The following is a 27687-nucleotide window of genomic DNA, read 5'->3' on the forward strand; positions in this document are numbered from 1 at the left end:
GAATGTGTCCCATGTACCTCCACTGGGAAAGCACTACTGGAAGCTTGCACCTGGTCTAACCCCACGCATCTTTTTCCTTTGGTGTTGCTTTGTATCCTTTCACTGTAATAAACTATCATCCTGAGTATAATGACTTTTGAGTCCTTTAAGTCCTCATAGTGAATCAGTGAACCTGGCGTGGTCTTGGAAGACCCCTGACAAAAGGACACAGTGAATATTATTAAGGTTAAAAAAAAAGAATAAAGCCTTTGATCTTAACAAAAGGTAGGTAGATGAGCACACGAGGCCTTTAGCAAGTAATGTTTACATTATGAGTGCCCTAATTGACTTCTGTGTTATAATGTGCTTCTACTCTCCTATGTTGACAAACGCAAAAAAAAAAAAGGAGGAGAGGGGTGTTAAGAGAGTTATCAACAAACAAGGCTTCAAGCCAAGATTTTATCTATGACCAAATGCTATCGCATTGTTTCCTATGTCATAGAATCTAGCCAATCACACAAGATCCACCAACCCAAAGGGCAAACATCATCAGGGTTTATAGATACCCCTGAAGTTACACTTCTATTCATCACAGAATCATTTTTAGAGCAATGCTATAAGAGATGGACTAGGAATACAGCACAGTATGAAAACACAGAGACAGGAGTTACAGTCTGCTAATCTATACTTGAACAATGGCCCTGCTGCTATCCTTAGAGGACTTTTCTGACGACTAATAAGACTCAGAATCCAGCCAAAGTCCTGACAAGTTTAACACACAGAAGCCACCTAATATCACTCCTGAAGTATCAGTCATCCACCAACCAAAGGAGTCTATATTAGCTTCTTTCTGCTACTGTAACAAATTATCACACATTGAGTGACTTAAGACAATACAAATTTATGATCTTACTGTTCTGGAAATCAGAAATCCAAAACGGCGTTCACTGGGCTAAAACTGAGTTATTGGCAGGGTTGCGCTTCCTCCAGAAGCTCTAAGGAATCTACCATATCCTTGCCCTTTCCATCTTATAGAAGTTACCTGGATACCTTGGCTCCCAGCTCCTTCCTTCATCTGCAAAGCCCATTACTCCAACCTTTGCTTCTGTCATAACATCCTCTCCCTGCTTCTCTGGCCCTCCCACCATGATTTTATAAAAGGACCCTTGTGATTACATTTAGAATCCACTCAGACAATCCAGGATAATCTCCCCACAGGAAAATCCTTAATTTATTCACATCTGAAGGCCTCTTTTGCCACACAAGGTGTCCTATTCAAATATTCTAGATTAGGATGCAGACATCTTTGTGGGGACGTCATTATCCAGATTGCCACAGGGTCTAAAGCCCCAGGCAGGTCCCAAAAGAACTAGATCCTGTCCTCTCTATTTCTTTTTTTTTTCTTTACTGTATATAATTTCCCCCTTTTTACTACCCAAGTCCATTGTTTTTTGTTTGTTTAATTTTTTTGAGGCAAAGCATCACTCAGGCAGGGGTGCAGTAGTGCCATCACAGCTCATGGTAGTCTCAAATTACTGGGCTCAGGAAACCTCCCAACTATTCCGAGTAATGGGACTACAGGTGTGCATCACCATGCCTGGTTAAATTTTTAAAAATTTGGCCGGGTGCAGCGGCTCACGCCTGTAATCCCAGCACTTTGGGAGGCCAAGGCAGGTGGATCACAAGGTCAAGAGATTGAGACCATCCTGGTCAACATGGTGAAACCCTGTCTCTACTAAAAATACGAAAAATTTAGCTGGGCATGGTGGCATGTGCCTGTAATGCCAGCTACTCAGGAGGCTGAGGCAGGAGAACTGCCTGAACCCAGGAAGCGGAGGTTGCGGTGAGCCAAGATCGTGCCATTGCACTCCAGCCTAGGTAACAAGAGCGAAACTCCGTCTAAAAAAAAAAAAAAAAAAGAAAAAAGAAAGAAAGAAAAAGAAAAAAATTAAAAAACATTTTTAGTAGTGACAGGGTCCTGCCATGTTGGCCAGGATGGTCTCAAACTCTTGGGCTCAAATAATCCCCCCACCTTGGCCTCCCAAAGCACTGGGATTACAAATATGAGCCACCATGCTTGGCCCCCACATCCATTATAACAGAGGTTCTACTCTGCAGAACTGGCGTTTATTATCCATTTCAAGCTTAGCTCTGAAAAGTTACCGAATTATCTTCATACAGATTTCAAATCCTTCCAGTAAAAGCTTTTACAAATGGAAGCTGACCAATTCCCTGAACAAATGAAAGACTAAATGAACAGTTCTTGTACAACTTTATACTCACTCACTACTTGTAGCCTACTGAGGTTCCAGAATCAGACACAAGGTAAGAAAGTTTGGTCTCCCTGAAAGTTAGAATCTATGTGACGAGAGGACAGACCAAACAGTGATGAATATACATGAAATATCACTCTGAGATGGTGGGGTTATAGATGCTAAATGGGTGAGAGATCAAAAGAGGAGATCAGCACTAACAGAAAGGCTCAAGGATGGTTCTCACAAGAGAAACGACATGAGCTCAGCTTTGAAGCACAACCTGGGTACAGACTAACTAGTCACTGAGCATGAGCAGAGGCGTGCATGATGTGACCAATGTGTAAGGAAGAAAGCAGGGACGCCTGCTGAATAAACTCTAGGAGCTATTCAGGAAAGGAGAAAAACCATAGAAAAAACAGAAGGTCTTGGAATCCGGTTGTTTTGTTAAAAGGCAATTAGAATCACTGTGGGTTTACTGACAAGGACCTCATAATGAAAAATTTCAGGGACATAAATCTAGAAATAATACCTGAGGTGGTTAATAAGAAGTGATAATTTCCTCATCAACTGGGGCTGGAATTTTATGGAAAAGGGCCCTGACTGAGTGATGAGGAAAGCTGAATGACATAACTAACATTTCAGAAGAAGATCTTGGGGGTTAGAAGAGAGATTACTGCTTGGAGAGGAAAGAACAAGAAATCAAGACGACTTCTCAATCTCCAGCTTATGGGACATGCAGAAACACATCTCAGGAAGATGGGAAAACATCTAGAAAGAAGAAACAAGATTACTGGTTCTATTGGCTGAGATGCTTTGTAAAATGGGAGAAGTGTAAGGACAGAGGTGCTGGAATTGCAGGGCTCTGGATGGTAACTAAGAATGGGCAGCACCACAGGTGTAAGAATTTAAGCTACTGGAATTCATGAGCTCTTAGGGGAAAGTTTCCAATCTGAATAGAAAACAATTGGCAAGATTCGTCACAAAAGTCCCCTCCATTAGAGTGGATGGAAAATACCCAACTTCAGGACTCAACAAGAGGCTGTAGCACACTGCTAAAAAGAACAAGAAAAAGACAATGTGTATATCCTACAGTTGACAATGTGCAAAATAACTACGAATTCCTATATGCTTGTGGTTGCATAAAGAAACTATGTTATGCATCTAACAGAAGTTACTAAAAGTGATTACCTGGGGCAGAATGTCAGTGAAAATGGCAAAGCAAAGACATCTAAAATTTCACCACTATGTAAAAGCAACTAAGAAACTGGCTAAACTGGCCAGGCCTGGTGGTTCATGCCTATAATCCCAGAACTTTGGGAGGCCGAGGCAGGCAGATCACCTGAGGTCAGGAGTTTGAGACCAGTCCGGCCAACATGGTGAAACCCTGTCTCCGCTAAAAATACAAAAAATTAGCCAGGTATGGTGGCGTGTGCCTGCAGTCCCAGCTACTTGGAAGGCTGAGGCAGGAGAATCTCTGGAACCCAGGAGGTGAAGGTTGCAGTGAACTGAGATTGAGCCACTACACTCCAGCCTGTGTGACAGAATGAGACGCTGTCTCAAAACAAAACCAAACCAAACCTGGCATAATTGTCAGAAGGCATTTTTTCCAAAATTCTGTAAATTAACCAAAGCCTTGCAAGACCCAGGAAACATTTATTCTAGAAAAGTGAATTTTAATAAGAACAGTAAGCTATGTGGTATTTTAACTTACCCTGGTCCCATCTCTGGCTCAGTAATAGGCTTGAAAAATGACAGCCCCCACTTGTGATACTTCAGTGAACAGAACAAAGCTGGAGCTTTCTTAAAGCCTCACTGCCAAAGAACAGTCCTTACTAGAACTGCCTAGGGGCTCCCTGGAAAACTACACTGGAAAAGCTGGTCTTTGTTTTGCCTGACAGAAAATTCTCATAATGTTAAAAAGCCTCTAGGGAGAAAGTACTTTTCTAACATTTACAGGCAATGTTTTAAAGTCACCAATGCCTGAGGTGATGGCAAACAGGTAGGGCCCAAAACACACTAGTCAAAAATATGAAATGGAAGAGCTGAGGAATGAGATGTCTGCAGGGCCTTTGAGAAGTTCCAACCTAGAAGGCAACATGCATACACATAATAATTAAACTCAACCAGACTAAAAGCCAAAGAGAGAATCCTGACAGCAGAAAGAGAGAAGAAATGCATCACATACAAGAGATCCTCAATAAGATTAACAGCTTGTTTCTCAGATACTATTCAGGCCAGAGAGAAAGGAAAAAAAAAAACAAAAAACAAAAAACATGACAATAAAAAATTCTATACCCCATAAAATTATCCTTCAAAAATGAAGGAGAAATCAAGAGCTTTCCAGATAAACAAGACGCAATGGTTTGCTGCTAGCAAACCTGCCCTATGGGAAATGCTGGCTGGGCATAGTGACTCAAACCTGTAATTCCCAGCACTTTGGGAGGCTGAGGCGGGGGCATCACTTGAGCTAAGGAAGTTCAAGACCAGCCTAGACAACATAGTGAGGCATAGTGGCATGCACGTATAGTCCCATCTACTCAGGAGGCTGAGGTGGGAGGATCACTTGATCCAGAAGGTTGAGACCACGGTGAGCCATAATCATGCCACTGCACTCCAGCCTGGGCAACAGAGTGTCTTTTTGGTCTCAAAAACCAAAATGGAAATGCTAAAGTCCCTCAGGCTGAAATGAAAGAACATTCAACAGTAACTCAAAGTAAAAAACACCAATAGGCCGGGCGCGATGGCTCACGCCTGTAATCCCAGCACTTTGGGAGGCCGAGGCAGGTGGATCACGAGGTCAAGAGATGGAGACCATCCTGGTCAACAAGGTGAAACCCCGTCTCTACTAAAAATTACAAAAAATTAGCTGGGCACGGTGGCACGTGCCTGTAATCCCAGCTACGCAGGAGGCTGAGGCAGGAGAATTGCTTGAACCCAGGCGGCAGAGGTTGCAGTGAGCTGAGATCGCGCCATTGCACTCCAGCCAGGGTAACAAGAGTGAAACTCTGTCTCAAAAAAAAAAAAAAAAACACCAATAAAGATAGCTACATATGTATAAAAAGACAATATAAATGCAATTCTGCTACTCAGGAGGCTGAGGCAGGAGAATTGTTTGAACCCAGGAGGCGGAGGTTGCGGTGAGCCGAGATCGGGCCATTGCACTCCAGCCTGGGTGACAAGAGCGAAACTCCGTCTCAAAAAAAAAAAAAGAAAGTGGTTACCTGTGTGTGTGCCCCTGTGTTTCTGGGTTTTGGGGGACAAACAAAAATGTAAGAGGAGGGAGTATAAATTAGTTGTTTTTTATTGTTGTTGTTTTCTGAGACAAGGTCTTGCTCTGTCACTCAGGCTGGAGTGCAGTGGTGAGATCATAACTCACTACAGCCCCAAAATCCCAGGCTCAAGCAATCCTCCCGCCTCAGCCTCCTGAGTAGCTGGGACCACAGGCAGGTACCATAAAGCCCAGCTAATTTTTTTCACAAATGAGATTTTTTTTTTTTAGCGTACACATTTAGCTTTCAGATATCTGGCCGTTACCTATATTTTAAAAATCTATCCAAGAAGATGTAAGTAAGAAAGAACAAAAGCCCAAGCCGGGCATGGTGGCTCATGCATGTAATCACAGCACTTTGGGAGGCCATGGTGGGTGGATCACTTGAGGACAGAAGTTTGAGACCAGTCCAGCCAACACGGTGAAACCCTGTCTCTACTAAAAATATAAAAATTAGCTGGGCATGGTGGTGGGTGCCTGTAGTCCAAGCCACCTGGGAGGTTGAAGAGGGAGAATCAGTTGAATCCAAGGAGTCTGGAGGTAGCAGTGAGCTGATACCGCTGTCTCTACTAAAAATATAAAAATAGCTGGGCATGGTGGTGGGTGCCTGTAGTCCCAGCCACCTGGGAGGTTGAAGCGGGAGAATCGGTTGAATCCAAGGAGTCTGGAGGTAGCAGTGAGCTGATACCGCACCAGTGCACTACAGCCTGAGTGACAAAGCAAGACTCTGTCTCAAAACAAACCACCAAAAAAACCAAAAATCTCCCAAAAACGATTTTTTCAAAGAAGCATCTGTAGCTATAGGTTACAAGTTTGGCAATAGAAGAAATAAGGTAAACATTTTAAGTAGCTAACTGGATGAGAGGTAACCTTAGAGGTTACAGAAAACAGGAGTCATCAAGAGAGCAGGCAGCGAGGGACTGAAACTGTAGCACGCAAAAATGGCTACCTTATGAGTATGGTGATACTTCTGTGCTCAAAATCAATAGCAGTAAGGGAAGAAAGCTCCTTAGAGGGAATTCTAAACGTATCTGAGGAAGGTAACTCTTCATGGCCTTATCCTGTTTCTCAGCAAAGAAGGCTTGGAGGGAAGTTCCTTGCTTAGCCTGGGGTCTGCCCTCACCTGGACAAGCGCGTTGAGGACATGTCTGCTCCACTGACCACGGCTCTTCTCCTTGCTCCAACAGGGAAATGACCTCAGGCTTGGCAGTCTGATTTCCTATGCGTGGAGGAAAAGTATGGAACTGGTGTCATAAGGCTTCGGGACAGCCAAAGAAAGCTTCCCTTGCCTATTCCTCCCCGGGACTTCGCAACCTGGGCAGAATATGCAAGGTCCTTCCCACTTTATGTTTTGTAAGCATTAGTTTTGTCCTTAAACCTCAGGCCTAATATCATCTCAGCTCTTCTGAGACACCACCCTTGCCCCGCAGTGAGCTTTTAAACATGGAGCCGCTGAAGGCGTTACGATGGGAACAGCTTCATTTACGCCTTACCCACAGAGAGCAGGTGCCCATAGGTCTCCAGCATCACATCACGGTACAGAGTCCTCTGAACAAGGTCCAGCTGCCCCCACTCTTCTTGGGTGAAGTCTACAGCCACGTCCTTGAAGGTCACTGGTTCCTAAAAGAACACAAATGTTCCTTCTCAGCCTGTGACCACCCCTTCCAGTATTTCTAGGGATGGAGTGAGGCTGACAGCCCTGGGGAGGGAAGACAGGATGTAGAAAAACTGTCCTGGTTATTCAATAGTCTGACTAATGTGAGTCAGGTCTCACTGAGAACGACTGAAGACCCCACATTTGGGATAGCCTATTGATGATCCGTACATTCAAAGACTGTCTTTCTGGCCATGGTGAGGTTTCCATTCCCAGTTCATCTTGGTCCTAAAGACTGAAGCTAAGGGTGAGCAAGATGCCCCAGAGCAGCCCAGGCCAAGGAAAATCGGTTACAGCTGCCATCAAAAGCACTTGCATTAAACACAATCTAAACTTTTTTTTTATTAAAGGAAGAAAACTCACTGGAAAATTAGAAAGGAAAAGGAAAGGTAATCTAAATCTGATTTTTCAAAACAATACATCCCTGAAGTATTTTTATTCTTTTTTTTAATTTTTATTTTTGAGACAGAGTTTTACTATGTCATCCAGGCTGGAGTGCAGTGGGTACAATTTCAGCTCACTAAAACCTCCATCTCCCAGGTTCAAGTGATTCTCCTCCCTCAGCCTCCCAAGTATCTGGGACTACAGGCACACACCATCACGCCTAGCTAATTTTTGTATTTTTAGTAGAGACAGGGTTTTGCCATGTTGGCCAAGTCGGTCTTGAACTCCTAATCTCAAGTGATCTGCCCACCTTGACCTCCCAAGTGCTGGGATTATAGGCATGAGCCATTGTACCCATCCTCGAGTCCTTTTTCCTTCTCTTTTTTTAATACACGTCCCTCGAGTCCTTTTAAGAAATCAATTCATCAGGCAAGGCACAGTGGCTCACACTTGTAATCCTAGCATTTTGAGAGGCCAAGGCAGGCAGATCACAAGGTCAGGAGATTGAGAACATCCTGGCCAACACGGTGAAGCCCCGTCTCTACTAAAAATACAAACATTAGCTGGGTATGGTGGCGTGTGCCTATAATCCCAGCTACTGGGGAGGCTGAGGCAGGAGAATCCCTTGAACCAGGGAGGCGGAGATTGCAGTGAGCTGAGATCACGCTGCTGCACTCCAGTCTGGGAAACAGGGCAAGATCCTGTCTCAAAAAAGAAAAAAGAAATCAACTCAGGCCAAGTATGGTGGTACCCGCCTGTAGTCCCAGCTACTTGAGAGGCTGAAGTAGGAGGACAGCTTGAGCCCAGGAGGTGGAGGCTGCAGGCAACTGAGATTGCGTCACTGCACTCCAGCCTGGGTAACAGAGTAAGACCCCATTTAAAGACCCCCAAAGTAAGACCCCAAATAAAGAGGCCAGGCACAGTGGCTCACGCCTGTAATTGCAGCACTTGGGAGGCCAAGGCAGGCAGATCACCTGAGGTCAGGCATTCGAGATCCAGCCTGGCCAACATAGTGAAACCCCATCTCTACTAAAAATACAAAAATTAGCCAGGTGTGGTGGTAAGCACCCATAAACTCAGATACTTGGGAGGCTGAAGAAGGAAAATCACTTGAACCCAGGATGAAGAGGTTGCAGTGAGCCTAGAACACACTATTGCACTCCAGCCTGGGCAACAGAGCAAGACTCCATCTCAAAAAAAAAAAAAAAATAGTTGAGGCGGGGAATCAACTCGAGCTTCAGGCATCTGGGCATTCCCAGATTGGGAGACAGAGTGCATGGCAGGTCTGCCACAAACCCCACAACCCATCTATACACTATGGTCCTCTCCCATGCTGACCCGGCTTCTAATCTTCCTTTAAAATCGGTACAGAATGAACCCTGAAGGCTGGGCATGGTGGCTCACACCTATAATCCCAGCACTTTGGGAGGCCAAAGCAGGAAGATTGCTGGAGTTCAGGAGTTCAAGACTAGCCTGGGCAATATGGTGAAACCTTGTCTCTACGAAAAATACAAAAATTAGCCAGGTGTGGTGTGCGCCTGTAGTCCCAGCTACTTGGAAGGTGAAGTGGGAGGACAGCTTGAACCCAGGAGGCGGAGGCTGCAGTGAGCTGAGGTCATAGCACTGCACTCCAGCCTAGGAAAGAGAGTGAAACCCAGTCTCAAAAAAAAACAAAAATCAACCCCGAGACACCCGCTGAACAGACATGTGCGCAGTGTTCCGCTCCAAGGGTCCTCTGGACCTCTGCCCCTTCTCTTCATAGCTGCATCATATCACTTCTACCAAAATACAGGGTGTCCTGTAGCCCTCCTAATCATAGCTTATGAACTGAATTTGCTGTCTCTGATCTGAGCCAGCCCTCCCTGCTGAATCTTTAGTGTATAAGTTTTTACTTTGTCTCAATTGCTTCCCCTCTATCTTCACGTGATGGGCTTATAACAAAGAACGAATTCTGCTCCAATAAATCCCATATCCTTAAAAGACAACTCCTGCTCACGACTCCCCATTCTCAGCCATACTGTCGCCTATGGCAAGGACTGTCCATCCTCTTTTCCATGGCTGAACCTCATCTCTGTATCCCGCCTCCTCAGAGGCACAGAATCGTCTCTCCTGCGGCCTCGTATCCCCGTACAGATGTCTCTTGTGACCCCGTCCCACTTCTGGCAGTCAACCTCCTCCTGCAAGGTACACCCTCATCTTCCCTCCTTCCTTGCCTCCAACTCTTATCCCACTGCACTTCCTTCTCTGCCTTTATAATGTTTTCCTGTTCCTTGGTATTAGAAATGTTTTCTTTATATTAATCATTTTTGCTGATCTATATTGAAGCATTTTGGAGCAATAAACATATAGTAATTACATGATTCTTATTTTTACCAAGCTCTCACTAAGATCCCCAATGTCTTGTGATTGCCAAGCCCAAAGTTTGATTTTTGCCTTTACCTTCTTGGCCTTTGCAGCATTTAGAAGTGCTGGCAACAACCTCCCTCTATGAAACCCTCCCCAACCCCCATGGTCAATGATGACTCCTTGGTTTTCCTCTTACAAACTGCCCAGACCTCAGTATGCTTGAAGCCTACTGTTTCTTGATTTTATGGTAATGAAAGGTTTTTTAATTTAACGTAACATGGAGTCGGGAGTGGTGGCTCATGCCTGTAATCCCAACGCTTTGGGAGGCCAAGGTGGGTGGATCATTTGAGAACAGGAGTTCAAGACAAGCCTGGCCAAGATGATAAAATCCTGTCTCTACAAAAATTAGCTGGGCATGGTGGCACACGACTGTAATCCCAGCTACTCGGGTGGCTAAGGCACAAGAATCTCTTGAACCTCAGAGGTGAAGGTTGCAGGGAGCCAAGATCTCACTACTGCCCTCCAGCCTGGGTGACAGAGGGAGACTCTGTGTTTAAAAAAAAAAAAATTAAAATAAATAAATAAATAAATGTAACATGGACAGAGAAGTGCACAAAACCTACGCTTGATGCACTTTCACAGAGCAACAGCACCTGGGGAACGAGCTAGGCAGCCGTGCTAATGGCCCAGGGTGCTTCTGACTCTGTGCTGATCTCACATATCCTAATCTCTCTGGGGTAGCGCCTTCTAAGAGGGCTTCAACATTCACCTACAGTTAACACCGTGCAATCCCACACCCTAAAGGCTGTCCAGCTGGTGGAATGAGCCACAAATTCACTTCCCACCCCTCCCAAGACCCCAATGGAATCACTGTATCTTTAAAAAGAGAGGAATTGATGCCAGGTGTGGTGGCTCACACCTGTAATCCTAGCACTTTGGGAGGCCAAGGCAGGTGGATTGACTGAGCTAAGGAGTTTGAGACCAGCCTGGGCCACATGGGGAAACCCCATCTCTACTAAAATACAAAAAAATTAGGGGCCGGGCGCAGTGGCTCACGCCTGTAATCCCAGCACTTTGGGGGGGCCGAGGCGGGTGGATCATGAGGTCAAGAGATTGAGACCATCCTGGTCAACATGGTGAAACCCCGTCCCTACTAAAAAAAAAAATACAAAAAATTAGCTGGGCACGGTGGCATGTGCCTGTAATCCCAGCTACTCAGGAGGCAGAGAGGCAGGGGAATTGCCTGAACCCAAGAGGCGGAGGTTACAGTGAGCTGAGATCACACCATTGCACTCCAGCCTGGGTAACAACAGCGAAACTCCATCTCAAAAAAAAAAAAAAAAATTAGCCAGCTGTAGTGGTGTGCACCTGTAGTCCCAGCTACTTGGGAGGCTAAGGCAGGAGAATTGCTAGAATCTGGGAGGTGGAGGTTATGGTGAGCCGAGACTGCACCACTGCACTCCAGTCTGGGTGACAGAGCAAGACTCTGTTGCTAAAAAAAGTAAAAAATAGGGCCGGGCGCGGTGGCTCACGCCTATAATCCCAGTACTTTGGGAGGCCGAGGCGGATGGATCACAAGGTCAAGAGATCGAGACCATCCTGGTCAACAAGGTGAAAGCCCGTCTCTACTAAAAATACAAAAAAAATTAGCTGGGCATGGTGGTGCATGCCTGTAGTCCCAGCTACTAGGGAGGCTGAGGCAGGAGAATTGCTTGAACCCAGGACGCAGAGGTTGCGGTGAGCCGAGATCGTGCCATTGCACTCCAGTCTGGGTAACAACAGCAAAACTCCGTCTCAAAACAAAAACAAAAGTAAAAAATAAAAATAGAGGAATTACATCTAATTATCACAAAAGGACTGAAACAATTAGAGCAGTTCTACAGTCCCTAATAAAACAGTGGACAGTGGAAATGACCATCATCAATGACTGCTCAGCCTCAGGTGAAAGGCAGACAGGGAGCTTTATAATGGAGGGGTCAGTCTGACAATAACTGCACACACTAATCCGTCATACCTGAAAACAAGACAACCAGACACCACGTGCCCACCAATGCAATGAAGTATTAAGTATTCTTACCAAAAACACCAACGAATCTACTCAGGCCTCTAGTCCAACTACTAGTTTACAGGAGATGAGGGGATGGAGGAACTTATTCAATGATATCATGAAGGCAAAAATCAGGCAAACCAACAAGACCAGTGATCTAGTTTCTTTAGCATATGAAGCACACGCAATGTGTGGGCTGTTTTTAAATCCCGATTTGAACAAACCAACAACTGTAAAAAGACATTTTAGGGACACAGAGAAAACAACATGAACTGGGTATCAGATAATATTGAGGAATTATTGGCAATTTTGCTGAGTATGAAAAAGGTATTATGGTTATTTCCTAAAGGTGACATATCTCTTAGATATATACATAGAAACACTTACAGGTGAAATGGTACAATTCTGAGATTTGCTTTCAAACACTCCAGTTTAAAAAAGGTTGTGTTGGGCCGGGCGCGGTGGCTCAAGCCTGTAATCCCAGCACTTTGGGAGGCCGAGGCGGGTGGATCACGAGGTCAAGAGATCGAGACCATCCTGGTCAACATGGTGAAACCCCGTCTCTACTAAAAAATACAAAAAATTAGCTGGGCACGGTGGCGCATGCCTGTAATCCCAGCTACTCGGGAGGCTGAGGTGGGAGAGTTGCCTGAACCCAGGAGGCGGAGGTTGCGGTGAGCCGAGATCGCGCCATTGCACTCCAGCCTGGGTAACAAGAGCGAAACTCCGTCTCAAAAAAAAAACAAAAAAACAAAAAAGGTTGTGTTGGAATAGATGAAAAGAAAGCAGCAAGTTGAGAGCTGCGGAAGCTTGTCAACATGAGTGCTTGCAGTAGGCTGTACAACAGCCCCCAAAAGATGCCCATGTCCTCATCCCTAGAACCTGTGACTATTATCTTAATGATAAAAGGGACTTTACAAATATAATTAAGAATTTTTAGAGGGATTATCCTGGATTATCCAGGTGGCCCAATGTCATCATCAAAGTCCTTATCAATGAGAGAGGGAGGCAGGAGTCAGAGTCATAGGAGGTATGATGCAAACAGAGGTTGGAGTGATGTACTTTGCAGACAGAGGACAGGGCATGAGCCAAGAAATGCAGGCAGTTTCTAGAAGCTGGAAAAAGCAATAAAGCAGGCGTCCCTTTAGCCTCCAGAAGGAACACAGCCCTACAGACCCATTTTAGACTTCTGAGCTGCAGAACAATAGAATAAATTCGTGTTGTTCTAAGCGATAAAGTCTGTGGTAGTCCATTGCAATAGCTACATAAAACTAATACATAAAACTAAACTAATACAAGGTTCGTGTTCCACTTTGGTCTTCAAAAATCTCCTACATAAAAAGTTGTTTGTGGCAAGGCACAGTGGCTCACACCTGTAATCCCTGCGCTTTGGGAGGCCGAGGCAGGTGAATCACGAGGTCAGGAGATCAAGACCAACCTGGCTAACACGGTGAAACCCTGTCTGTACTAAAAACACACAAAAAATTAGCTGGGCATGGTGGCACGCACCTGTAGTCCCAGCTACTTGGGAGGCTGAGGAAGAAGAATCGCTTGAACCTGGGAGGTGAAGGTTGTGGTGAGCTGAGATTGCATCACTGCACTCCAGCCTGGGTGACAGAGTGAGACTCTGTCTTAAATAAAAACATAGAAAGTTTTTTTTTTTTTTTTTTTTTGAGACAGAGTTTCGCTCTTGTTACCCAGGCTGGAGTTCAATGGCGCAATCTTGGCTCACCGCAACCTCCGCCTCCTGGGTTCAGGCAATTCTCCTGCCTCAGCCTCCTGAGTAGCTGAGATTACAGGCGTGCGCCACCATGCCCAGCTAATTTTTGTATTTTTAGTATAGACGGGGTTTCACCATGTTGACCAGGATGATCTCGATCTCTTGACCTAGTGATCCACCTGCCTCGGCCTTCCAAAGTGCTGGGATTACAGGCTTGAGCCACCACGCCCAGCCAGAAAGTTTTTTTTTTTTTTAAAGAAAGTTAAAAAAAAAAAAAAAAATGGAGGCATCAGCACGTCGAATTCCACTCATTCCTCCAAGAGGCAGAGAAGATGAAGGCGAGACTGACCAAGTAGAGTAGAGGCGATTCCAGACCCACACTAGGAGGCACCATGGTGAACTAGGTGCTTCCTGCAAGAGGACTCTAGGAGACGCAGGAGTGAGTCAGGCTGAAAACAGCAGGTGAAAGCCTGCACTTGAACAGCTTTGCAAGTGCCCCACCTTGTGGGCAGCACTGCTAGCAGCCCTGCAGAAAAAAAGTCCCAGAAGCCTCAGGCTTGAGACTATGGCTAGGTTATCAGGTTGCCCAGCTGAGTGGAGACCTCTTCAGTCCCACAAAGAGGGGAAGGGAAGGGAGTCTATGGCCTCACAGCTCCATATCTATGAAACTGGAAGTAGAACTGACCTGATGACCCTGGCCCATGCAGGCCCATGAGCTCAGGTCATGCCTTAACAGGAGGGCAGAGGGAGGGGGAAGGCACCAATCAGGAACCAGATCTACTCAGCTGCAGCAGAGCAGGACTTCTAGCCTCACAGCCCTGCCCTGAGAAACACAGACCAGGTAACTACTGGACATGAAGAACACCTGATGCACAGATAGAGACTGAACTAAGTAGCCAAGAGGCCAGAGAACCCAGACAACAGCCACATTCAACTTTCAAAAAATTATAATTCCTATTCTCAGATTCTCAGACCAGAGTGATTTCAGTATAAAAACAGGACAGAATGCTACAAGAGAGGTCCTCTAAGAGAACAGGAAAACCTTCACAGAGCAAGAAAAGACCAGAAGACAGAGCAATCAGTTCAGGAGGCCCTAAAGAGTTCTGTTGTGGTGAGATTATGATCAGGCCCCCCAGTCCCCACCAAGAAAAGGACATGGAATATAAAGAGATCAGAGACACAGCAATTTGTTCAGGAGATCCACCTGAACAGAAGACCCCAGAAAGAGAACACAAAGGAAAAGGACAAGAGGGAATTATTACTTTTTTAAATAACACAACACTTCTTAAAATAAGACACACACAAAAAAACACTAGCCATAAACAAAGAAAGACACATTTGACAAAAACATACCAACATCCAAACATCTGACTGATAAGACACCACCAGTTAAGACTAGCTACAGACTGGGAGGAGATAAATGATATATGGCAAAGAATTAGGATCCAGAATGCATGTGCCCTACATTAAACTCGGTCTCTAGAAATCTAGGGATGGGGGAAGAGAGACAAACAGAGAAGGAACACAGATGGCCAATAAAGATATCAAAAGGTACGTTAGCTCACTAGCAATCAAAAAGATGCAAATTAAAGTAATGCAATATGCTTTTCTGGTCCCAAGGTAAGCAAATATTTAAAAGACCTGATAATGTCGTGTTGACAAAAATGCAGGAAAAATGTGTATTTTCACCCAGAGTGGGGAGACTAAGAAGTAGCTTCACCCCCTTGGAGAGCCATGTGGCAGCCCTAGTAACATTGAAAGTACATACCTAGCCAGAGTGGCTCATGCCTGTAATCCCAGCACTTTGGGAGGTCGACGCAGGCAGATCACGAAGTCAAGAGATCGAGACCATCATGGCCAACATGGTGAAACCCCGTCTCTACTAAAAATACAAAAATTAGCTGGATGTGGTAGTGTGCGCCTGTAGTCCCAGCTACTCAGGAGGCTGAGGCAGGAGAATCGCCTGAACCCAGGAGGCAGAGGATGCAGTGAGACGAGATCGCACCACTAAACTCCAGCCTGGCTACATAGCGAGATGGTCTCAAAAAAAAAAAAGGTACCTAAAACCAAGTAAAACTCTGCTTCTAGGGGTATGCCTAGATAAAAACCACGTAAACATGCACACAAAATGAAGCTACAGGAATGTTCACACAGCTTTGACCAGAGCAGCAAAAACAATGTGGGAAAGAGGAACTTATAAACCTATCCATAAAAGAAACGATGAAGGCATAGGTGCATTTCCCTAAGAGATACACTTGGCAGTGCCAAAGGAACAAGCCTGACTTCTCTCTGTCTATCAACATGGATGGACCTCAAAGTTGAAAAATGAAAACTATAGGAAAACTACATATAGGAAAAGAATATTGAAAAAAAAAGAAAAAAACAGATTGTTGGGCGGGGTGCAGTGGCTCACACCTATGATCCCAGTACTTTGGGAGGCAGAGGCAGGTAGATCACTAAGGCCAGGAGTTTGAGACCAGCCTGGCCAATATGACAAAATGCCACCTCTACTAAAAATACAAAAATTAGCCAGGTATGGTGGCACACACCTGCAATCCCAGCTACTTGGGAGGCTGAAGTACAAGAATCCTTTGAACCTGGGAGGCGGAGGTTGCAACGGGCAGAGATCACGCCACTGTACTCCAGTATGGGCAACTCAGGGAGACTTGTGTCTCAAAAAGAAAAAAAAAAAAGACTGTCCCTGTCTATATAGTGTATCATCTATGTTTGCACATGAAAATGTTAACGGTGCACAAACCTAATCCATGAATAGTTGCCTAAGAAAAGGTGGGAAGAGAATGAGCACTACATAAAAGAGGACAACATAACACATATGACAAACATTAATAATTGTCCAGGGATGGGGATGCTATCTGCTTCCTTTTCATACTTTTCTATAATTATGAAATTTGTCAAAATTAAAAGTACATTTTTAAAAACATTTAGAATTGAAAAAGGGGCCATTTTCAAACTGGAAGCCCCATGGGATAAAATGCAGTTGTAAGAAAAGAGCTGCCCCCAGCTGAATATGTAACCATGTCCAGGCCCACAAATCATGGAGGCCTCACCTCAAGGATGGTAAGGCGGCCGGGAGTGGTGGCTCACACCTGTAATCCCAGCATTTTGAGAGGGCAAGGCAGGCAAATCACCTGAGGTCAGAAGTTTGAGACCAGCCTGGCCAACATGGTGAAATCACATCTCTACTAAAAACACAAAAATTGCCAGGTGTGGTGGCTCACGCCTGTAATCCAAACACTTTGGAGGCCAAGGCGGGCGGATCACCTGAGGTCAGGAGTTCAAGACCAGCCTGACCAACCAACATGCTGAAACCCTGTCTTAAAATAAACAAATAAATAAAATAAAAATAAAAATACAGAAATTAGCCAGGTGTGGTGGCACACGCCTGTAACCCCAGCTATTTGGGAGGTTGAGGCATGAGAATCCCTTAAACGTGGGACGGGGAGGCTGCATCAAGCTGAGATCGCCCCACTGCACTCCAGTATGGGCAACGCAGTGAGACTCTGTCTCGAAAATAAAAATAATTATATAAATGGATGGTAAGGGGACACAGTAAACACCCTCAGCCTAGAATTGCAAAGGAAAATGCAAAAGCGAAAGGCCATAAGGAAAAGACTGTAGAAGACAGGCACCTAGTCTCATGAGCTGTGGAGATGAGAGGGACCCTTCAAGGATAGAAGAAATACAGGTTTCACTGTTGCCTGACGCGAGGAGTCCTGCTAGAGGGAGAAGCGAATCCTCCTGGTCCACAGGTCACCATTATGAGCTAAATTTGCATTTTCCAATTACACCCTAGGATGACTTGCAAAAGTGCTTCACCCAAATTCTCATAAACATTTTTGCACATATCACTTTGTATATACGTATAAGCATTTATCTAGGCATTCTAAAGCACTTTATGGAATCTGCTAACAAACCAGCCACACATTTAAACCCTGTGAGCTTCTGAAAGAGAGAAGACCAAGGGGCCTTGCTGGGTCTCAGATCTTTGCTGACGGATCTTGCCAAATTGCTCCCCATTCAAGGAACCTGGGGCAATTCAGATGGCTTCTATGGTAGAACTTCATTGCAGAGAAGGAAAACATAACTCGACTGTGCACATCCTCAAGTATGACCAAGGATGGGGGCAGGATTATAACTGGTGTTTTATGTGCATAATGCTTGTTAAGCAGATATCCTTGGTGGATTGTTAAAGAGGGATTTGAATGCTTCCATATTTGGAGGCTGGTTGGGGTTTTAGGATGGAATGGGATATTATCACTACAATTATTATTTTCCCCTATTCTTAGAAATAATGGGATCAGGGCTTCTGTAGCTAAAACCTCACTATTCAACATACTTCCATGAATGGACTATTCAGATAATGAGGGATGACAGCATTTGATGTTTTCACCAGATAAATGCTTTATTTCAATAAATATTTAACTTCGAGGGAACAATAAAGGGACACAGGGTTAATCTCATTTAGTTAAAAACACACAACAGTCAAGTCCAACTTTCCCACAGGCAAAATCCAAAGTGAGTGGGGGGTGGGGGGCCAGCCAGGAGCATGTTGTCAGAAATCACAACTCTTCAGACATTGGAGGGTGTTATTTTTAATTCTGTTTTATTTTCTCAGCATTAAATCTGATAGTTCTCGGAAACCCTAGCATAAATTAACAGCAGAACGCAGCATGGTGGTTAACAGGGCTTATCTTCGCAGTTTTATTAAAGTTAACTTCTACTCCTGAGTCTGATTTAGGGGCCATCTCAGGATAGCCTAGCTTCACTGCTGATGATTCTGTTTTAGGATTTAATAATGACTGCACATTGTAACAGCACCAAACCTCATAGTTGCCCACGTTGTGATGCCAGGCAACAATCACCTTGTATCATGACTCAGGCCCTTCTGCTTCCCACCTCACCTAGACCAGGGACAGCATACTTACGATGCACTTCACCCACCAGATTTGAAACTGTGGGCAGTTTTAGTAGTATTTTTTAATTTGGGGGAGAGGCATAAAGTAGAGACATTATTTTTAAATCTTGTTTTATATCCAAGTATCTGCTCGATTCTTTTTATTTTTTATTTTTTAATAGAGACAGGGTTTCTCCATGTTTGTCAGGCTGGTCTTGAACTTCCAACCTCAGGTGATCCACCCGCCTCGGCCTCCCAAAGTGCTAGGATTATAGGCGTGAGCCACCACACCCAGCCTTGATTCATTATTTTGACTTACAAATAAAAGACCTAAAAAAAGGTAATGAAACTCTTTTTCGTCATCTTTCATAGCAGGAAGCTAACAGAGTAAATGTAACTTTGATGAACTAGGAAAAAACAATTTTAAAAAATCTCCAATTTAGAAATACAGACACACAACTCTAAAAAACTGAAAAGAGGAAGTTAAAAATGGCTGCCTCAGTCATCAAAAGAAATACTGATGAAATGCTACAATATGGATAACTCTTAAAAAAAAAATATTATGCTAAGTGAAAAAAGCCAGACACAAAAGGGTGTGCCATATTAAGATTCCATTTATATGAAGTGTACAGACTAGGCAAATCCATAGAGACAGAAAGTACATTAGTTGTTGGCAGGGGGAACAGAAAGTAACTACTAATAGGTACAGGATTTCTTTTCAGGGTGATGAAAATGTTCTAGATTTAGATACTGGTATTGTTGCACAATTCTGTGAATACTAAAAACCACTGAACAATACACTTTAAAAGAATAAACCTTATAGTATGCCAATACTGTCTCAAAGCTATTATAAAAAAATTTTTAAGTGGATCCATCTGGTGAGGAGACTGGGCAGGAGGAATGCAGGGAGATGACACCTTTCCAAATTGACTCCATTGTCCTATTTCTCTCGGGAGCCACCCTCTCCCCATAATCACAGTCACCTGCTTTGATTTCTTTATACCTCTCTGATCTTCCTCTCCTTCCTAGCTCCCAGGCCCTGGTCAGACTGAAGCCTGAAACACCAGCCTGCTTCCCACAGCCCTCTTCTTTCCACACCCATTAGGGGAATCTTGCCAGCCACATTCACGACCCTGATGCACCCTGATCCCAAGACTTCTGAAGCTCTGCAGCAGACATTCAGGCATTCAGGCACTCAGGGCCTGGCTGGGTTCATCCTGGCCTCTCCAGCCTAAAATCTAACTGGAGTCAGTCTCACTCAAACACTGGTCACACAGTGTGCTGCCTGCCACCTGCTACCCTCCACCCCTGTGGTTCTGTAGGAGGCCAGACTCCCACTCACCAGGCTGTGCCCAACTGACTGATGCATTCTTTTCACCTCTTGGTGCAGGTCTCCCAAGCAGTCTTCCCCTCCGCAGCAAAAGCTGACCTCCACACAGACTCTGTCCCATCTCCCAACGTATCAGGTAAACTGAGCTCCTCCAGGCCTACTCTACCCACCTCAGGTTTCTCACATCCCGCACTGCATGTGTGGCCCCAGGTAGGCTGTGAGATGTCCTTAACTGAGTGAATAACCCTGGAAAAGGGTCTGGGAGCTCCTCAGGGTGGAGGCTCAGACCTGTCCTTGTTCCACTCACAGCAAGGATGGAGCTCACTGCACAGCATCAGCCTAAATCAGGTGCTAAAGACATGAGTAAAGGTGGGAAGAGAAGTGGAGCTGCCAGCCAAAAGGACTGCCCCTCATCCTCCATAAGTCAGGGACAGTCGGGCTAAGCATGGTAAACAGGCTGGTTGACAGCAAGGCTCTAAGTCACTAAAAACTGCCTGATTCTCCCTCCCTGCTCTCAGGAAGCATTAACTTCCAGTTGTTTCCTTCCCTACCCAAACTCTTCACTGTTGTAAACTGGCAGGCCGCATCAACTGGGATGACCAGGGATAATCTGGACATCATCCTTTGAGAAAAGGACAGCCCTTCAAGAATAAGTGGACATCTCACCTGTTCCTGGGCTGCTGGGAGCCCAGCGGCCCTCCTCCCCTCCTCGGGGCTCCCCTCCATGTGCCAGGCAGGCTCCTGAGGACACAGAGCTGGGGAAGGAAAAAAAAGTCATGGAGGCAGCTCTTGCTGCCAGGAGCTCACCCTTCCTTCCTGGCGGGAACTAAGGACTAGCCCCTGCCCCTCCCCCTTGAATGAGGGAAGAAACCCACTTCCTCATTCTATAGATGAAGGAATTAGGGCTCAGAGAAGGTTAGGAAAGTACCTGAACACATGCCTCTCTCATTGCCCACCCTATGCTAAGTACCATCTCTGAGAAGCAGTGTCTGGTGTGACCAGCCTTCCTGGGCCTGAACCCTAAATGGCCACACATAAATTCTCACGCATCTTGAGATGTCACCATCATCTTATTGCTCACTAGAGGTTTCTGACCCCTCCTCGTTACAACTCTTCACAAAGACTGATCTGGATCATCTGCCCCAGAGCCCCACCTGGTCCCCATTCTGATCCCCAGCTATGGCAGAGCACTACAGGGAGAGGCCACAACATGGCAGTCCACAGCTGACCAGGCTCTTGACTCACCCCAGGAAGCCCATGGGTCAACAGCTGTCATCCCCCAAGACTGGTCCATAAGGGCACCTGCACAGAAGAATCAGGTTAGGTCTGTGACACCAAATCTAGTGATTAAAGGCAACAAAATGCAAGAGGAAACTGACTCGCTAATGGGCACTATAAAATTCCATAAACAGAGCCCAAAGGCACGTAAAAAAATCCAACATAAGCTGGGTTCACACAGGAAATGCACATGTGAGTCACTATTACTTAACACTGTTTTGAAGTTACCAATGCTGTATAAGTAAAAAAATTATAAAGGTAAAAATATATAGGGGAGCAGTAGAGACAATACTTTATTATACGTATCGCTGTCTCTGGAAACCCCACAAACCATCAGAAAATTTCTCTCTTTTTTTTTTTTTTTTTTTGAGACGGAGTTTCGCTCTTGTTACCCAGGCTGGAGTGCAATGGTACCATCTCGGCTCACCGCAACCTCCGCCTCCTGGGTTCAAGCAATTCTCCTGCCTCAGCCTCCCGAGTAGCTGGGATTACAGGCACACGCCACCATGCCCAGCTAATTTTTGTATTTTTAGTAGAGACGGGGTTTCACCTTGTTGACCAGCATGGTCTTGATCTCTTGACCTCGTAATCCATCCGCCTCGGCCTCCCAAAGTGCTGGGATTATAGGCTTGAGCCACCGCGCCCGGCCCAGAAAATCTCTTAAAACCAGTAACAACTCTCAGGAGAGGCTATAAAACACATAAAAGTTACTGTGTTTTACGCCAAAAATTTTCCTTCTTTACCACCAATCGCTTCTAATTTTGTACCAAGACAGACAGACCCCACTTCCATCCTCAAAAGTCCTCAGCCCCTCCCCAGCTCTGACCCATGACTGCAGCGGCTAATGTTAGGGGAGGCCCAGAAGTAACATGATTTGGACTCACCCCAGGAGGCCCACGGGTTGATGGCTGCCATCCGGAGGACTGACTGACCAGACACCCGCCCGGTGAGTCACTATTCCCCACCTAATGACAAAAGTGAAAAAAGACAAAACTGGTCTATTCCCACAGAAGACCCAGCGGGAACAAAGAAGGGAATCCATCCATAGAAGCAACCAAAAAACTTGCAAGGAGAATTTAAGAAAATTTACATGTCAAAAAAATAACAAAATTCCTAAAGAAAAATGAAGGGTAATTTGCATAAGCTGGAAAAAAAAAAAAAAAGCATGATTCCGATGAGAAGGTATAAATTTGTTAGCCATTTCCAAGAGACAGTCAGTCACAACACAGATGGAACTTTCGGGTTAACTGGACAACAATTACTGTAAAAGCTACTTGCAATCCTCATACATTAGTGGTTGCCCAGAGCTGGGGGAAAAATAAAATAGGGAGAGACTGCTTCATGGGAACAAGAGTTTCTTTGGGGGGTGATGAAATGTTTTTAGCATTAGATAGTGGTGATGATTGCACAACTTTATTAATATACAATAAAACCAATGAACTTCACACTTTTAAGTGGTTAAAGAGGTGAACATTATGTTATGCAAATTTAATCCCACCTCCAAAACAAAATCCACGCCCGAGATTTCCTAAGCCTAAACTCGTGTGTGTGTGCGTGTGTGTGTGTGTGTGTGTGCGTGTAGGACCTGGAGATAAGCCTGGCGCCCAGACCCCTAAATCCCCAGGTTCCAGGTCTTTGTACAAGGCAGCAACCTCTTTTTTTTTTTTTTTAAGATGGGGTTTCACCATGATGGCCAGGCTGGTCTTGAACCCCTGACCTCAGGTGATCCACCCATCTCGGCCTCCCAAAGCGCTAGGATTACAGGCGTGAGCCACCGCGCCCGGCCGGCAGCAACCTCTTTAACGGACTGCTGGGTACGTGTCTAAAGCACGAGAACACCCAGGGAGCCTCCGGGGCACCGGAATCGGCGCGGAAACGCAGGACGCGAACCGCATTTCGCACTGTTAGCTGCAGGCTGACAGTGACCGCCGCCGTCACCGCGTGTTTAAGGGAATCCAGAGCCGTTTCCAACCCGGGTCTGACGTCCTTCGCGGTGCTTTGTGTGAACCGGCGCGGGGAGGAGGGCGGGCTGGGGAAGGAACCGGCTCGTTCTTCCCATCAGCGGCCTCAGAAGCATCCGGACCACCTGCTTCCAGAGCTCCCGACCCAAATCTCCTCCGCGAGACCGACGCGGCCGCGACGCTGCAGAAGCTCGTCCCGGCCTCACCTGACTCGCAGCCGCGGGTCCCCCGGGAAGGCGGCGCAGCAGGCTCGGGGTCGCCTCGCCTGCGGCGTTTGGCTTTTGTCCCGCGCCGACGTTCCGGCCCAGCAGTGCGCTCGGGAGCTCCAGGCCGCGCCTCGGGGACAAAGGCGCGCGGAGCCGACGTGCAGGGTTCACCCAGGCCCGGACGGCCAGACGAGGAAGCGCGCCTGGACGCTGGAGGCGGGAGGCCAGAGGCTGGCGGCTGGTGGGAGGGCCGAGGGCAAGGAGGGCGCAAAGCCGGGGCGGAAAGTGCAGGTGCAGGACCCGCCCTGGCGCCGCCTCTCCCCGCCGGCTCTCCCAACCCCCGAGCCCAGTAACTACGGCGGCCCCACAGCCCGAGCGAAGGCCTCACCTCAGCCGCGGACAATGGCGGCGGCTTCCCCGGCGTTGACCGGGGCGCACCGCGGGGGCTGCTGGGAGCTGTAGTTCCGGGCGGCACTTCCGGCAGCAGGGAGCGGATCCGCCCCGCCCCGCCCCGCGCCACCTGGGCGCGGTGAAAGGACAGCTCTGACTCGCGGTCCCGGGTTTCGCGGGAGGAGCTCGGCGAGTTCGCAGCGCTCCCGGGGGATCCTTCATTCGGCGTTCGCAAGATTGTGAGAAAGTGGATAAGGAACCGGCCGGGCGCGGTGGCTCACGCCTGTAATCCCAGCGCTTTGGGAGGCCGAGGCAGGTGGATCACGAGGTCAAGAGATCGAGACCATCCTGTTCAACATGGCTGAGGCAGGAGAATTGCTTGAACCCAGGAGGCGGAGGTTGCAGTGAGCTGAGATCGTGCCATTGCACTCCTGTCTGGGTAACAACAGCGAAACTCCGTCTCAAAAAAAAAAAAAAAAAAAAAAAAAAAAGCTACCCATCTCTGTGAAGCCCCACGGCTGAGAACATCAGGACTAGTTCCCAGGTCTTTTTCCAGAGGCCAAGCCTTTATGGGAGCATGGGTTGCCAGCGACCCATCCTGAGAGTTTTCCTGTGTCAATATGCATGGAGCGGTTCGGGCGCGGTGGCTAATTCCTGTAATCCCAGCACTTTGGGAAGCTGTGACGGGAGGATCATTGAGTTCAGGAGTTCGACACCATCCTGGGCAACATGGCGAGACCCCCCCCATCTCTCCAAAAAAAAAAAAAAAAAAACCCCACAAAAATTAGCCCAGCGTGATGGCCCGCGCCTGTAGTTCCAGGTTCTCTGGAGCCCAGGAGGTCGAGGCTGCTGTGAGCTGTGAATCCATCACTGTACTCCGGCCTGAATGACAGAGCAAGAGCCTGTCTTAAAAAAAAAAAAAAAAAAAAAGGTCATGCGCGGTGGCTCATGACTCATCCCAGCACTTTGGGAGGCCAAGGCAGGCAGTTCAAAAGGAGGTCAGGAGTTCCAGACCAGCCTTGCCAAGATGGTGAAACCCCGTCTCTACTAAAAATACAAAAATTATCCAAGCATGGTGGTGGGCAGCTGTAATCCCAGTTATTCGGGAGGCCGAGGCAGATAATTGCTTGAACCAGAAGGCAGAGGTTGCAGTGAACCAAGATTGCACCACTGCGCTCCAGCCTGAGCTGGACTCCTTCTCAAAAAAAAAAAGATTCCTCATCCAGTGCTCCTACTAAGATATGGCTTGGGGCTGTGAACACAAGATATCCTCACTGATGAGTGCTGCCTCTGTCCTTCCCCCATAGCTTAGACCAAGTGAGTTTCGTGCTCTCTGCCCTTCCCTGAATCATCCACTCCACACTTTTTGTTTGTTTTTGAGACATGGTCTTGCCCTGTTGCCCAGGCTGGAGTACAGTGGCACCATCATGGCTTGCTGTAGCCTCGACCTCCTAGACTCAAGCAATCCTCACACCTGAGCCTTCCAAGTAGATGAGACTACAGGAATGCACCATCATGATGGGCTAATTTAAAAAATTTTTCTTGGTGGGGTGCAGTGGCTCACACCTGTAATCCCAACACTTTGGGAGGCCGAGGTGAGTGGATCATGGCCACCACCTCAGTCAGGAGTTCAAGACCAGCCTGGCCAACATGGTGAAACCGCATGTCTACTAAAAATACAAAAATTAGCAAGGCGTGGTGGCACATGCCTGTAATCCTAGCTACTCAAGAGGCCGAGGCAGGAGAATCACTTGAAGCCAGGTGGTGGATCTTGCAGTTAGCTGAGATTACACCACTGCACTCCAGCCTGGGTGACAGAGCAAGACCCCATTTCAAAAAAAAAAAAAAAAAAATTGTGGATTTGGGGTCTTACTGTGTTGCCCTGGCTGATCTTGAATTCCTGGGCTCAAGTGATCCTCCCATCTTGGTCTCCCAAAGTACTGGGACTACAGGCATGAGCCACCATGTTTAGCCCCACTCGAGATGTTCGCCTCTCACCTGCCACAGCTGGAAGTCCCGGGGATCTGCACACCCCTCATTCCCATGCTCACAGGCTGCCAGGGCCTTCAGGCAGGGTGCAGACTGCTGTGTACACAATGTTTACTTTACTCTCCTTCTGGAAAGCGTAGTGCTCAGCCCTCAGACTCGTTTCCTGAGCAGAAGTGGACTCCCGTGATGGTTGTGCTGTTCCTTGCTGGCCCCCGACTCCCGTGGGGCCATGTGCACTTGAAGGTGACCTCCCAGAACCTCTGTATGAACATGGCTTCCGGGGTCCTGGCAGGGAGCAGGTGAGAGAGGAACTCAGGGAAGTCGGGGAGCAGGCTATAGCGAAACAGGAGGCTGAACGAGCCCTGCAGGACCTGGGAGGCACCCGGTGTGGTCAGGGCCAGTGCCATGTACAGAGTGTCCCGGCTGACCCAGACCTGGCGCAGGATGTCTCGGCCTACCAGACTCTGCAGGATGAGTTGGAAGTGCAGCTGTTAACAAAGACCAGGATGATGGGGGGGTACAGCTCTCCATCTGCTGGATGATGTTTTTCATCTTTGGGGACTCATGGGTGGGGATGTGGAGTGGAACTCCATGCAGACCTCAGCCTGGCTTAGCTCCTGGACCACCAGAGAGCTGCCCTGAAGCCCAAAGTCATCCTCCTGCGCCAAGACGCCCACCCAAGACCGTCGGAAGTGAAGCACCAGCTGTGCCACTGTGTGGACAGTCGTGAGGTCGCTGGGCACGGTCCTAAGGACAGGGCAGGAACTGGGTCTTGTTGCTGAGGCTGGCCAGTGTGGAGGAGGGACCGACCTGAGTGGGAAGAAGCCAGGGCAACAGAGAGGGTGACGGATGGGACTCCGTTTCATAAATAAATAAAATTTCACACAACGCTGTACATGGTGGCTCATGCATGTACTCTCAGTGCTTTGGGAGGCCAAGGCAGGAGGACTGCTAGAGGCCAGGAGGTTGAGACCAGCCTGGGCAATACAGTAAGAACCCTGCAAGGAAGGAAGAAGGGGAGGGGGAAGGGGAGTGGGAGGGGAGGGGAGGGGGAGAAGAAAGAGAGAAAAGAAAGAAGGAGAGAAAAAGAGAAATTAAGGAAGTAAAGAGAAAAGAGAGAAGGAAGGGCTGGAGGGAGGGAGAGAAAGAAATAGAACAGAGGGAGGGAGGCAGGAAAGGAAGGAAGGACAGGCGAGCATGTGCAAGCAGTCAGAGAAAGGAAGCAAGAAAGGAGGAAAGGAAGAAAGAAAAAGAGGCTGGGCATGGTGGCTCATGCGTATAATCCCACCACTTTGGCAGACTGAGGTGGGCAGATTACTTGAGGTTACGAGTTCAAGATCAGCCTGGCCAACATGGGGAAACCCTGTCTCTACTAAAAATACTAAATTAGCTAGGTGTAGTGGCACACACCTTAATCCCAGCTACTCAGGAGGTTCAGGAAGGAGAATCGCTTCAACCCAGGAGGCGGAGGTTGCGATAAGCTGAGACCCCACCACTGCACTCCATCTTGGGCAAAAAAAGCGAGACTCCATCTCCAAAAAAAAGGAAAAGAGAGAAAGAAGGAAGGAAGGAAGGAAAGAAGGAAGGAAGGAAGGAGGGAGGGAAGACGGGAAGGAGGAAGGGAGGGAGAAAAGGAGGGAGGAAGGAAAGGAGGGAAGAAAGGAAGGGAGGGTCAAAAGGGAGGCAGGGAGGAAAGAGAGGGAGGAGAGGGGAGAAAGAGAGAAAGAGGAAGGAAGGAAGGGAGAGAGATAGAGAAAGAAAAAAAAGAAAAGAAAAATAAAGCCGGGTGCGGTGGCTCAAGCCTGTAATCCCTGCACTTTGGGAGGCTGAGGTGGGTGGATCACGAGGTCAAGAGATCGAGACCATCCTGGTCAACGTGGTGAAACGCCGTCTCTACTAAAAATACAAAAAAATTACCTGGGCATGGTGGTGCATGCCTGTAATCCCAGCTACTCAGGAGGCAGA

At 47.0% G+C, this 27687-nt stretch overlaps 2 protein-coding genes across 3 annotated transcripts in view; one reads left to right on the forward strand and one right to left on the reverse strand.

Annotated features, from left to right (window-relative positions):
* ZNF606 (zinc finger protein 606) overlaps positions 1 to 23772 on the reverse strand; it is a 27728-nt gene extending 3956 nt beyond the window's left edge. The window contains exons 1-7 of one of the 2 annotated variants that reach the window (XM_078361017.1): positions 23344 to 23772; positions 22061 to 22141; positions 21727 to 21865; positions 21144 to 21200; positions 20565 to 20653; positions 6996 to 7122; positions 6626 to 6721 (exon numbers count right to left, since the gene is read on the reverse strand). In XM_078361017.1, coding sequence (XP_078217143.1) covers positions 6626 to 6721; positions 6996 to 7122; positions 20565 to 20653; positions 21144 to 21192 — 361 coding nt within the window. In that variant the 5' untranslated portion in view covers positions 21193 to 21200; positions 21727 to 21865; positions 22061 to 22141; positions 23344 to 23772. The remainder of the gene's footprint in view (positions 1 to 6625; positions 6722 to 6995; positions 7123 to 20564; positions 20654 to 21143; positions 21201 to 21726; positions 21866 to 22060; positions 22142 to 23343) is intronic. The other variant, XM_008988813.5, reaches the window with a different exon arrangement.
* On the forward strand, positions 22351 to 26610 carry LOC103790146 (uncharacterized). Its single transcript, XM_035284402.3, has 2 exons — positions 22351 to 22358; positions 22941 to 26610. The coding sequence occupies exons 1-2, from the start codon at positions 22351 to 22353 to the stop codon at positions 23803 to 23805; spliced, it is 873 nt and encodes a 290-aa protein (XP_035140293.3). The 3' UTR covers positions 23806 to 26610.
* The last annotated feature ends 1077 nt before the right edge of the window (positions 26611 to 27687 follow it).

This window comes from Callithrix jacchus, chromosome 22 (genome assembly GCF_049354715.1).
Source record: "Callithrix jacchus isolate 240 chromosome 22, calJac240_pri, whole genome shotgun sequence".
Classification (NCBI taxonomy): domain Eukaryota; kingdom Metazoa; phylum Chordata; class Mammalia; order Primates; family Cebidae; genus Callithrix; species Callithrix jacchus.